The sequence below is a fragment of the Anguilla rostrata genome, chromosome 6 (genome assembly GCF_018555375.3).
Source record: "Anguilla rostrata isolate EN2019 chromosome 6, ASM1855537v3, whole genome shotgun sequence".
Taxonomy (NCBI): domain Eukaryota; kingdom Metazoa; phylum Chordata; class Actinopteri; order Anguilliformes; family Anguillidae; genus Anguilla; species Anguilla rostrata.
In genome coordinates, this window is record NC_057938.1 from 50243501 (window position 1) to 50255688 (window position 12188).

Below are 12188 nucleotides of genomic sequence, written 5' to 3' on the forward strand. Positions count from 1 at the left end.
CCGGCGATAAGACTCACCAGGGCAACCCAAGACCCTGGGCAGGGGTCTGCACACGTTGATGTAGAAAGTCGTGGTCTTTGCCTGAGCGGAGGTGTCGATGGCCACCCAGGGGCTGTCATCTCTGCTGAGGTCACTGAGGTCATACTCCTTACCATGGGAATCTGAACACATAACATTATCACCGTCAGGCCCGTGCTGTGGGCTAGCATCCTACAGTGCAAATGTGCGTGTTAGCCATTAGGACAGAGTCCAACTAAACCGTACTCATTCATTCTAGAATTTTCCTGGGTATCAAAAGCCAGAAGACTACACCTATGCGGTACTGCTGCAGAGAAAACTGTATCTAATGAAAAATGCAGAACCTCAAGCTCACTATATAATGGAAATCTGGCACAAGAGACGCTCTGTATTTGGAAAGAAAGGCAGTAGTTATACAGATAATCGGCAGGCGATTCCACCGGAGTTAAGAATGAGTGTTCCTCATTTGCTAATGGTAACTGAAAGCAATGTGGAGTTCTAGAACACTCCCTTAGATTTTTGAAAAAAAAAAAAATTCCAATAAAACCTACTCTTCAAAGGCACAAGAGACGCTCTGTATTAGAAAGGCAGTAGTTATATACAGATAATCGACGGGCAATTCCACCTCAGTTAAGAATGAGCGTTCCTGATTCCGCCCCCCTTACCAGTGAGCTGGCAGTCGACGGGGGCCACCGGACAGGCTAGGGCCGTCTTCAATTCAAAGAACACATCGTGGGTGACCTGACTGGACGAGCTCATCTCTTCGCGAAGCAGCCGTAGTCTGTTGCTGTTGTCCTGATCGCACACCAGACTGATGATGAAGGTGTTCCTGGTGCCTGGGGCGGGGTTAGATTGTCACTGCTTGTCAGATCACAGAAACGGACACAAAATACAAAAAATACATAACATTTACAGTCCTGCCTGATGGTAAGTGTAGTCCAGAGCCAGTTCACGTGTACTCCGCAGGTTCCCACCAGCCCCATTCTGCCTTTCCAGTTAATTGCCCTGTTCGCAAGAGAGGGAGCATTCAGGAGCACTGACTCTACCTGTGGGTGTGTCCAAGGCCCCTTTGTATGTGAGGGTGAGGACGCCATCTGTGGAGAACTGCAATGACTTCTCCACTCCTACGGCCCCCACGGGTTTTCCATTCTCTATCTCGCACCCAGCCATCGGGTCACCGTGGTCCTTGCCACACCTGGCCACCGGGCCACAGATGTTCACCTGGGGGGCCGAAAGCAACACAGCTCCATTTCTCCATTGTGATAATACAGGCTGAATTCCCCCTCGCCTAGTGTCGATACAAATAATCCCTTATTTTGCAAGTCCACATTGTAAAACAGGCCCCTAATGAATAAGCATTCTTCAAACAGCTGTAGAGAAAATTAACTGGGCTAAAAACCAAACAGCTGGAGTCACTAAATAGTAATTCCTGACATCAAAACATTCCAAGGACAGACCAGAAAAAATAATGCAGTTTTTCTACAGCTCACCAAGAAAGTCTTCCCATTTCCTTCAGCCGTGTAGCCATTTTCATTTTGTAGGGGAAGCAGGTTGTACTCAAACCCGGTGTTGGGGTCTTTGATGGTGCACGTCTACAAAAACAGAAAAAAGCAACTCGGTTTATGATTATGAACACATCGGCGCACTGTAATTCCGCCCTACTATCTTCAAGACAACAGGAATTGCAAAATTCAGATCGACGGGTGTGCAAGAAAGCGTGTCCGCTTGTCCGTTTTCTCACCTTCGTATCATCTTCAGTGCTTGAGATTGCACAAGCCGCGTCTGTGTGCCACAGGAAGGTGGCGGTGCAGTTCTGGCTCATGATGAAACGAGGGCCGGACTATAAGATGGAGAGAAGTCCAGCTGAAGATTAGCACATTTAGCATTTAGCGCATCACCGGACCTATGCGCAGATCAACTTGCAGCAAAACTCAGAAGTACTATGGGCAACTTCAATATCAGATTGACTGACTGTCAGAACCTATGAGTTATCACAATTAGCTTTGCATTTCTGCTAAACAACGACAATGCTATAAAAGACAGGGGAGAGATGAGTCTGGGGTCAAAGGTCAAAAGGGCGGTCCTCCTTACCACTGCCCCCTTGAGGCAGACCAGGTGGATGAGGGTGGTGTAGGTGGTGGTCCTCTCGTCCGAGACGCAGGTGGAGCCGCCTGTGTACTCCAGCAGGAGGCGGCCCTTCTGTTCAATGGTGGGCCCTTTCATGGCCACGCCCATGTTGCTGATGGACACCGCCTCAGCCATACCGCCCTGAAACAGCCCAAACGCGAGTACACAGACACACAAAATCAGCAGCACTATTTACAGTTATTTACTGTTACATACAACACAGTACATACTCTGGAATGTAATTTACACAAGTTGATTTGCGGCGATTGTTCAATTTCAAAAATAGTGAATCTTCCTGGGGGGTCTTACAGAGTGATGGCGGTTGAGGGGAATCTACCCCTCCGTTACTGTAAAGATCCTGATAATGCATTGGATACATGTATGAATGCACCTGTCATAATTATCATAATTAACATTCTTATGATTATTAAAGAAGCAGGGAGGACTCAGAGCCGGGCACGTGAGTGAGCTGACCTCCTGCGGCACGTATTTCATCTCGCAGACGGACGTGCGCCGGTCACAGCCCGTCACGGCGTTGATGGGACGGCACACGTTGATGTAGTACTTCCTCAGGTTGTTGGGGTCAGACACGTCCATGGCCAGCCAGTTCTTGCCACCGTTCCTCTCTGACCTGGCCAGACTGGAAGACATGCGGGGGGAAAAGAATTTGTGACCGCCGGAATGCCTCGATGGGCATATTGACCCTTTATGGTGTGAGATCACAAATGTGATTAGCTTAACTGAGCATACTAATGCTGATGTAACAAATTGCTAATGGTAACTGAAAGCAATGTGTTAAGGGAGTTCTAGAACACTCCCTTAGATTTTTGAAAAAAGCATTCCAATAAAACCTACTCTTGAAAGGGTTAAAGTACTACCATTGTTAGGTAACCTCACCTGGACAAGTCATACTGCTCCAAGGTATTGGGGTCCGTCACCACACACTCCTGCGGCCTCTCTGGGCAGGCGTATGACGTGTACCACTTGAAGTTGTAAGTGTAGGTGTCTTCCACCTGCGAGTCCCCAAAGAACATTGACGTGAAACACTGTGAGAATGGCCGCAATTTCCCAGAAATTTTCTGGAAGTGCTTTAATGCGAATAGGGAACGGGCAAACGGTGCTCATTTGCTGCCATTTTCTCTCTGCTAATTTCACTCCGAGTGTCCATGTTACCTGGTACTCAGGGTTTAGTAAGGAGTACATTAATTCCTTACCTGGTACTCAGGGTTTAGTAAGGAGCACATTCATTCCTTACCTGGTACTCAGGGTTTAGTAAGGAGCACATTCATTCGTTACCTGGTACTCAGGGTTTAGTAAGGAGCACATTCATTCGTTACCTGGTACTCGGGTTTCCCGGCCCCGGCCTCGCGGTCACACAGGAAGGAGATGAGCGTGGAGCGCTGGGTGTGCTGCTCGTTGTTGTACTTGGAGCCGTTCTGGTAAGTGAGCTGGATCATCCCGTCATAGTAGGACAGCCTGGAGTTGAACTGCCCCAGGCTCCAGGAGTGGCCGCTGAGAAGACACAGCGAGTGGGGGGGGTGAGAGCACGGCTCCGCCTCATTTGGACCGGGACGGGGTAGGGGGAGGTGGAAAACCCTAGGTCCACCCAGCGCAAACATATGCCACTTATTTGCCTTAACCATAACATCGGTAGCATATCTGTAGCCAAGAAACCAGAGACTTTTGAGGAAGTAAATACTCTAATCGAACAATGAAATATCAAAAGGCCCTGTGGCTCTCAAGCACCAACGTCCAACATCCATCTGTGCGCTAGGGTAATAGGGCCTTAAATACATTTCTCCACACCACGTAATAAATCAGGCAGGGGGTTCTGTTCACTGTTCACACTTAAAACATGAACACTGTCACAGTCATCACAACAGAACACATTACACAGCAGGGATGGTAACTATGCATGGCAGAGTAAAACCTGAGCCTGGTTAGACCTGGAACGGTCAAACTGCTCTTCATTGGGAACGCTATACCCATCCCTGCACTGTCTTCAGAAAAACAGGACCTTCCACCTGAGATACACTGAGGCACACTGGGGACTTGCCTATTGTCCACCTGACAGGCTCCCGCCTTATCAGGACACTTGGCGGTGGTCACGCCCGCACAGACATTGAGGAAGTACTTATATTCCCCGCTGGAAACGTTGTACGGGACGTCCTGCTTGGTCAGAGGGGAGAGGTCAAAGGAGAACCCTGCAAGAAGGAGGGAGAAACGGCAACCAATCATTGCTGCTCTCAAAAATAAAAAAAATAAAAACACTGATTTCATAACAACACGAAAATAAACCAAACAGGAAGGAGACCCTTCCCCCCTTCCCCCTGTGAGGAGCTGGTGAAGGACAGCCCTGGATCATGTGACCTACCCGCCAGCGGATCCTCCACCTTGCAGTTGTCCCCCTCGGTCTTGGACAGGACGCAGGCGGCGGCGACGTACCACTCGAACTCGTAGACGCAGCCGTCGCTCGAGACGCTCTTCATCACGGGGGCGCTCTCGAGGTCACCTGGAGCGTGGGGAGGAACAGGCACGTTGCCATAGTGAGTGAGCGTCGGGGGGGGGCGGGGTCGGCTCAGAGACCGACGGCGCTACGCGTCGCTACGCTCTCACCGGGTCTGCAGATCAGCGTGACGATGGTCTGGATCCTGTTGTGGCTCCGGCACTCGTCTCCCTCCGTGTACGTCAGGCGGATGTTATTCTCGTCCATCCGTGGAGGGGAGAGGAATTTCCCCAAACTGAGGGTTTTATCTTTTCCTGATAAAAAGAAAAAGGACTGATTAAACCAAATGTGGCGGCAATATTAGCAGTTCTCAGTAAAAAAAAAACACATTTTTCATTTGGAACAAGAAATCTGTTCACGCTTCAGATGAATTGCCTCTCTGGAAATGAAGCACTAAAATGTCATTACATTAAGTCCCAGGGAAATATGATGTTAATCTGAATGCCATTTTAGAGTTTTTATAGATATTGTTCACGCTGACCTAACGGGAGCATAACATGAGTTTAAAGAGAACGAGGCAGGATGACATATGGCCTTGAACTCACCCACAGCACAGATAGCGGCGTCCTCTGGGCAACCTGCTGTCGCCCCCTGCTGGAGAATTTTGTGACAGACATTTATGTAAAACCGCTTTCCGTCTTGAGCGTTGCCATCCACCGCCTCCCAGTTCTGGAGTGTACTCGACCCTGAAACACAGACAAATGCATAACCATGAACCGTACAGACAGATGCGCACACACACACACACACACATAAGGCTCGGAAAACTTCCTTTGGACAGGCCAAGGTGCTAGATTTCAGATACCAAATCTAATGAACTAAAGTTTGCTCAAACAATTTACGAGACCCACAATAGCAAAGTTTTATTTCTATACCATATTGACACGTGCCATGGAAAAAACACCAAGCAAGGTTAAGCAGAAAAAAAGTCTGGGAGTGTAGGAGACACCTGTGACTACAATGGAATAAGAATTTTGTGTGCTTTTTTTAAGCCTAGAAAAAATCTGGACATTAATATACAACTGGAGTTATGCAGATACATGGATCTGGTGCAATGCACAGCTGGAATCAGAAGACCAAGTCATGGAGAGGGACAAGCAGAGTCTGCCGTCTCAATGTCTGCACATTGTGTTAGATGCGTTTGTATTCCTGAGAGTTGCGCTGACGTTCTCCACTCCTGTACGTCGCTCCCCTGAGTGACTGCGATCGTAACGCTGGATGAACGAGCTTGCTCCTCACCTGAGAATCGAGTCAGGGGCGACAGGTCGTAGTGCTTCTTGTCAGACGTGACTCGGCAGAGAAGATCCTCCTTCTCCTTGACGCAGGCGTACGCCGTTTGCCAGTCGAAGTAGTAGGTGCAGTCGGACTCGCCCGTGAACACCGGGGACCCCTTCCCGTCATTGTCTTGTAAGACAAAGAGGACAATGAAGGGCTGTTGCACAGGATATGCATCACCGCACGACTGCAAAGCTAGTCTCTGAGCTGAACAGAAGGTAGGGGCTGAGCAAGACTGCAGTCTTTCGGGAAGCCCCTTTGATCACATTCATCACAGCCTACTGAAGGAAAACTGGCCTCATTAACCTGCAGTGCTCCTGTTGAGTAGGGCTGGGCAATATATCGATATCGTGACATGAGACTACATATCGTCTGGGTTTTTGTATACTGTAATATCGTGATATGGCATAAGTGTTGTCTTTTTCCTGATTTTAAAGGCATTACAGTGAAGTGATGTCATTTTCTGAACTTACCTGACTGTTCTAGCTGTTCTATTATTTGCTTTACCCACTTAGTTATTACATAGGCATTACAGATGATTATTTATCAAAAATCTCATTGTGTAATTTTGTGAAAGTACCAATAGTCATCCTCACAATATCATCACAATATATCAAACAAAAATATTATGATATTTGATTTTGTCCATATCGCCCAGCCCTACTGTAGAGCTGGGTCTCCCTTGACATCATTCAAAGCTAAATAACAGACACGCAGCCCAATTTACTTTAGCACACACAAAACATTTTAGCGCACGCAAAACTAATAACACCACCAACGATTTGTCCAAAACAAATACCGTGAGCAATCATTGGTCATGCCATTGGTTTTGCATGTGCAAAACGGTTTTGCGTGAGCTAAAGGTCATAGTAAATCAGGCCCACAGTGAGTCAGCGAGGCACGCTTTGCACATACAGTGTCTTTGCTTTAACTCCTGCACCTTTATTAAGTTCCATCATCCCTTCTGGTAATTCAGGCTAACTCAGCAGTTCAGAACCAAAAAGAAGACCTCTATCTGTTCACTGAGCTGGAATTTTCTGGGGAAACTTCTTAAGAAAATGACACGGACCGTTTTTGGAGAAGATCAGTCTCACCGGCTGTTTTGTTGCACTCAAAGTTAATGATGGTCATTCGCTGAAAACCGGAGCTGCAGGTACTTCCTCCCGGGTAGATGAGGGTGAGGTCACCATCCGAGTACCTGAAACGCCACAAAGACAAAGGCTTTCACACCCAGTGATGTCAGACATGTATGAAAGGACAGGCGTCTTTGGGGTACCACTAAGGTTTATGACAGGAGCTCATAAATCAGAAGGCTATGTAAATCCCAGTGGTGTACCTTTAAGGGAAGATTAACTTCAAAATACAACGTTATTACATGCAAGACCCCAACTTACAGAAGTAAATTATATTCGGTGAGAGTACTACAAACAATAAATGAAAGTAACAACATATGGGTTGAACCAACCACGGTGGATTTTTCAGTTGAACTATACACAAGGGGACAGGGCAACTGCTCCAAATGGTCAGAACAGCACGCAGGCTTTCGAACCTCAGCGTCTGGTTCTTGTAGCGGCCGGCAATTTTGCCGGCGCCCGTCCCCCCCTGCTTGGCCTGGCATGCGGAAACGTAGCCCGCCGGGTCCTTGCAGTCGTCCGCCGAGGTCTCCCCGCACACGTTCAGGTAGTACACGTAGCCATCCCGCCCGTCGCTGCCCTCAGCCACGGCATGGTAGGGCAACTCGGTACCTGCGAGGGCAGGACAGTAACAAACGTACAGTGGATAGAAAATCACCCACAGGTTCCCCTCAACCAGACCTGGGACAAATATGTATTTGTTTTGGATTCAAACACTTTTCTACGCTTTACTGATCTTGTCTGGTGTATTGGAACCAATGAAATACTCTCAAAAATGTGCAAACCCCGCCATCTGGTCATATCGGCAGGCTCAATTACACCAGGCAAGATCAATAGAGTACAGAAAAGTATCTGGATCAAAAATAGATACGCATTTGACTCAGATCTGCCCTCAACAAACCTGAAACTAGCACTTATTACGTCTCTGTGAATTTTGCACCTGTATCTTGCATATAGCTAGATGGTGTTGATGATGGTGGCCATTGTGAGATGTTTGAGGCCAGAGGAAACCTCAGTTTCATTACTGCAGCGGTTGATGAGCGCAGACAGACGGGCGCACAAGCACGCGCTGACGCGTGGAAGAGGGCGACGGAAGGTCTGAGGGGAGGGGCTGAGGAGAGAGCAGTACTCACGCCCGAGGGTCAGGTGCCGGAGGTCGATGGAGATGTCGTGCTGCTCGCTCGTCAGGGTGCAGTTGTGGCTCTCCAGGTAGTCCCTGTGGCAGGCGTACTCGGTCACCCACTCGATCTCGTACCGGCAGTTGGTGTTCGCGGTCATCTTGGGGTTGCTGCCCTGTAGACCGGCCCCACACACGGTCAGCACAAACGGACAAAATATCCGGCGCAATCAAACAACTGAAGTTTGGGGAGGAGGGAGGGAACTACTTCAGGCTGAGATTAAGTGTCACACAGTAAGCCACGGAGTGCATATGTGTTTTTTTTTTTTGTTTTGTTTTTCTATAATCGTTTTATATTTAATTTCACTAATGTTTCAATTATTTGTTCTTTGATAACTGTCTTACCAAATATTCTCTTTTTCATTCAGTTATATTTACAGCTGTACTGTAAATGAGGGGCCCTCCCTCAATGCTTCTCCAAGGTTTAAATAAATTGTGGAAAGAGAGATATTAATGTGGGGAGCTCACTGGCCACGCATCCACCAATCAGGAGGGAGATGCCTGGCGCGTACCTGCTGACGCTGTGACGGACAGATGAAGGTGATGCTGACTGCAGGGGTGTGCTCTCCGCAGAAGTCTGGCTTCTGCTCAGCGACTCCATCGTAGCTCAGGATCAACCTGATCAAGGCCCAATAAGAAATCAGCGACTCAGCAAAAGGACTCCATCTTAGCGGCAGGTCGATACAGAGTGTGGGCGACGAAGGGCTATCAGGATTTCAAAGCTAAGGACACCGGCCAGATCTCTGATGTGGGGAGGAGCACGACCGAGTACTCTGTGGAAACCTCACCCGTTTGGTTGAATAACAGTAACAGCAGCACCTATTGGATAGCTCACCAGCATAGTTTGGAGTAAAAGATCTGTGGTTAGTTTGCAGTGAGTCACTGCACAGGTAAACGGAAAAACACTATCTGTTATGCGAGACTAAATTCCACTGTGGGTACCGGTCAGTGTACACTGCGTTCAGGACCCGCGTCTGGTTTCTCGTGTCACTCCTTCACATTTCGGCTGCGATCGAAACCAGCTTCCGCGCGAGACTTCCGGTGCTGTTGGTTTACCTGTCGGTGGACGAGGGCTGGAGCTGCAGCTCCTTCACGGGACGTCCCACGCTGAAGTTGCCCTTGCTGGTGACCAGGCATGCGGCCGAGCCCTCGGGGCAGGGCTGCCCCAATGAAGCTGATGTATCTGAGAGACAAGGAGGGGGGGGGTTAGGGCACAGCACACAGCAGCTCTTAACCTCAATAGGAAACCATATTCTAAAGACACAACACAAGCCAGAATCACAGTGAGAGTGTATTGTCACTTAAATACCCTTAAATAGCTACTTTGATGAAGTCGCCGTGGTCTCCTGAACCAAGCTAAATATGGCATCGTCACTGTCAATGAGCATTCCTGTCTTTCACATGTTTGAGATGACCAATTCAGGGCACATAAAATCATTTTCTTAATAGCTCTTGTAAAAAAACAGTTTTACAAAAATGATTTATGTTTCATGCCATTGAGAACCAAATCTGTTGTAGATTAGAATAGATGAATGCAAATACTTTAATAAGTACTAAGACACAAGCCCTTTGCTTTATGAGTGGGAACACAGCCTTAGTCATACTTCCTGTTCTTAGCACAAGACGTGTTAAAAGAACACACAATACTGCAATAACAAATTAAAAACCGAAAGTGGCTGAATGATACTCATTCATTGGTACACAGCCTGCTGACCAACATATCTTTTAAAATGAACGAACCATCAATTTCATACATATGCCATACTATCAACATACATATAATTCAATAACTTTTGAAGAATTAGCTTGAAGAATCAATGTAACCGATTCAGTTATACCTGCCTTTTTACCCTTTTTGTAATATTTTGAATTTAAAAAGTGGTTTTTACCAATTAAAACACAGACAATATCTACATAATGGGCAACAAATATTTCTAATGTCAGTAAAAAACTGACATTAGAAAATATCTTGTGGGGAAGAAAGGTGCAGATTAAAAATATACTGTTATACTAATACGGGAAATATAGTGATAGTGAAATTTCTGAAAATAAATAATACAATGTAAACAAAAAATACAAAGGGTTAAAAATAGTTTGCCTAAAGTAATTAGGGGAAACCACCACTGTAATAATTTTTCCACTCTTTCAGATAAAGGAATTTCAATTGCAAAAAAGAAAAACGTTCAGCAAATGGAAAAATGAACTCACAGATGCTTCGGCATACATTTATGTACAAAGACGACTCGTCATCCGAGTCATCCACCAGGTAACCGTCAGTCAGCTTAATGAGCGGGTTCAAGTCGTGCTTTTTTCCATCTTCGTCAAAGACGTAGCAGGGGACCTTCAGGCAAGGCGCAGAAGAAACAAACGCATGAGCGATTACAAACACACAACAGAGATGAGTCTATCGTGAAGTCTGACTGGACAGGCTTATAGTAGTAGGACTTCCTGTGTGAGACACCAACACCCTGACAGACAATCTAGAAGAATTTCTCAGAAACAATGCAATGTGATTCGAGGATTTCATTTCTACATTTACATTTTGCAGACATGATAATTCAAAGTGATTTACACAATGTATATTTCCTTACATAGTATTGACTTGTATAGTATTGACACAGCTGGACATATACTGAAGGAATTCACGTTATGCTCTAGGGTAAAATGGCAGTACCCTACTTCTAGGTTATAAGACCAGTTCCCTGACCATCACAATGCACTGAAAGAGCAGTTTTGACTTCAGACAGGCATAAAATATGCATTCATAATTTTCAGAGAACCCTTTAAATTTGTCCCAAAATATGTTCATCAGGTGTAAAACATTACTGTGCCAATTTTGAAGTGAACTGTCAGCTGAGGCTGGATTCAGAGCTGAATTCTGAGAATTAAAGCACTCGCTGACTCATAGAAAGCTCTTCCATGATGAGGCGGTGACTGGAAAAGCCCCTCAGAAGCCTCTAGAAGGGTGGTCGTGCGACCTCGCGCACTCCCCCCCCCCCTTCCCCCCCAAGTGGGCGTACGCTTTGCCGCATCGTTTCCCGTAGTTGCCTCACTCGAAACTCACCTCTTTGTGAGGCTTGAACATATCCTTCTTGCAGGCCACGTACGTCCTCCATTCAAAGTAGTGCACACATTCGGACACGGTCACAAACTCTGGAGTCCCCTAGAAAGGTGTAACCCAGGGAATTATGAACTTTACACAAAAAGCACTCCATATCCATTAAGTGTCTACTGGCAGTAAAACACTGAACACTGCAATAAGCAAAGTTAAAATTATGTAACCCAAATAACGACATTTATTCCAGAAAGGCAAGTGCTTGAAAGATATACAAGCAAAATGTTTTCAAATATTCACAAGTGTTTGGATCTTCTTTTAAAATACTACCCAAGTGTCCACACTATGCAAACATCCTAATATCATAAAATTCTAAACTGAAAGTCCAGGCTCAGCAGAGGCTGAAGCTAGATGCAATAAAAATGATTTAGCAAACTCAGGCAAACCTGTTTTATTTTACTGGTCACAAAATGAGCCAATAAAACTTGGTTGGGGTCTTCCATATCTCTGCGGTTTAAACCACAAGAATGTTTCACAGGAAACTTGACTGCTGTCGATATGTACAAGGGTTTCCATTGAATTCTCATTGACGCTGGTGGTCCAGACACTCAATTAGTCAGTTTTGCACGCGATGTGAAGGCGAAAAGGTTTTGCTTTCCTGTAAAAGCCGACATCAAGCCGCAGTTTTGAGTCTGAGCGCGATGCACTTTAATTCACCCTCTGCTTAGATCCGGAATTCTGCTAAACTTATTCTCCTTGCTACACTCAAGGTGTATTCTCCTTGCTGCTAAAAGCAGGTCTAGCTCGCGGGACCATCGCCGGCATGACACACAGCCTGCTTTGTGTCCGGCAGTCTGAAAATAGCAGAGTAACAGGAACTGGCCAAACATGAACGAC

At 46.5% G+C, this 12188-nt stretch overlaps 1 protein-coding gene across 1 annotated transcript in view; it reads right to left on the reverse strand.

Annotated features, from left to right (window-relative positions):
• igf2r (insulin-like growth factor 2 receptor) overlaps positions 1-12188 on the reverse strand; it is a 34611-nt gene that overhangs the window by 17118 nt on the left and 5305 nt on the right. The window contains exons 4-24 of the mRNA XM_064340359.1: positions 11301-11399; positions 10445-10577; positions 9293-9419; positions 8749-8854; positions 8193-8352; positions 7476-7671; positions 7021-7124; positions 5891-6055; positions 5197-5337; positions 4762-4905; positions 4520-4657; positions 4202-4349; positions 3483-3657; positions 3043-3158; positions 2620-2785; positions 2110-2286; positions 1760-1858; positions 1509-1610; positions 1065-1239; positions 684-854; positions 18-161 (exon numbers count right to left, since the gene is read on the reverse strand). Coding sequence (XP_064196429.1) covers positions 18-161; positions 684-854; positions 1065-1239; positions 1509-1610; positions 1760-1858; positions 2110-2286; positions 2620-2785; positions 3043-3158; positions 3483-3657; positions 4202-4349; positions 4520-4657; positions 4762-4905; positions 5197-5337; positions 5891-6055; positions 7021-7124; positions 7476-7671; positions 8193-8352; positions 8749-8854; positions 9293-9419; positions 10445-10577; positions 11301-11399 — 2986 coding nt within the window. The remainder of the gene's footprint in view (positions 1-17; positions 162-683; positions 855-1064; positions 1240-1508; positions 1611-1759; positions 1859-2109; positions 2287-2619; positions 2786-3042; positions 3159-3482; positions 3658-4201; positions 4350-4519; positions 4658-4761; positions 4906-5196; positions 5338-5890; positions 6056-7020; positions 7125-7475; positions 7672-8192; positions 8353-8748; positions 8855-9292; positions 9420-10444; positions 10578-11300; positions 11400-12188) is intronic.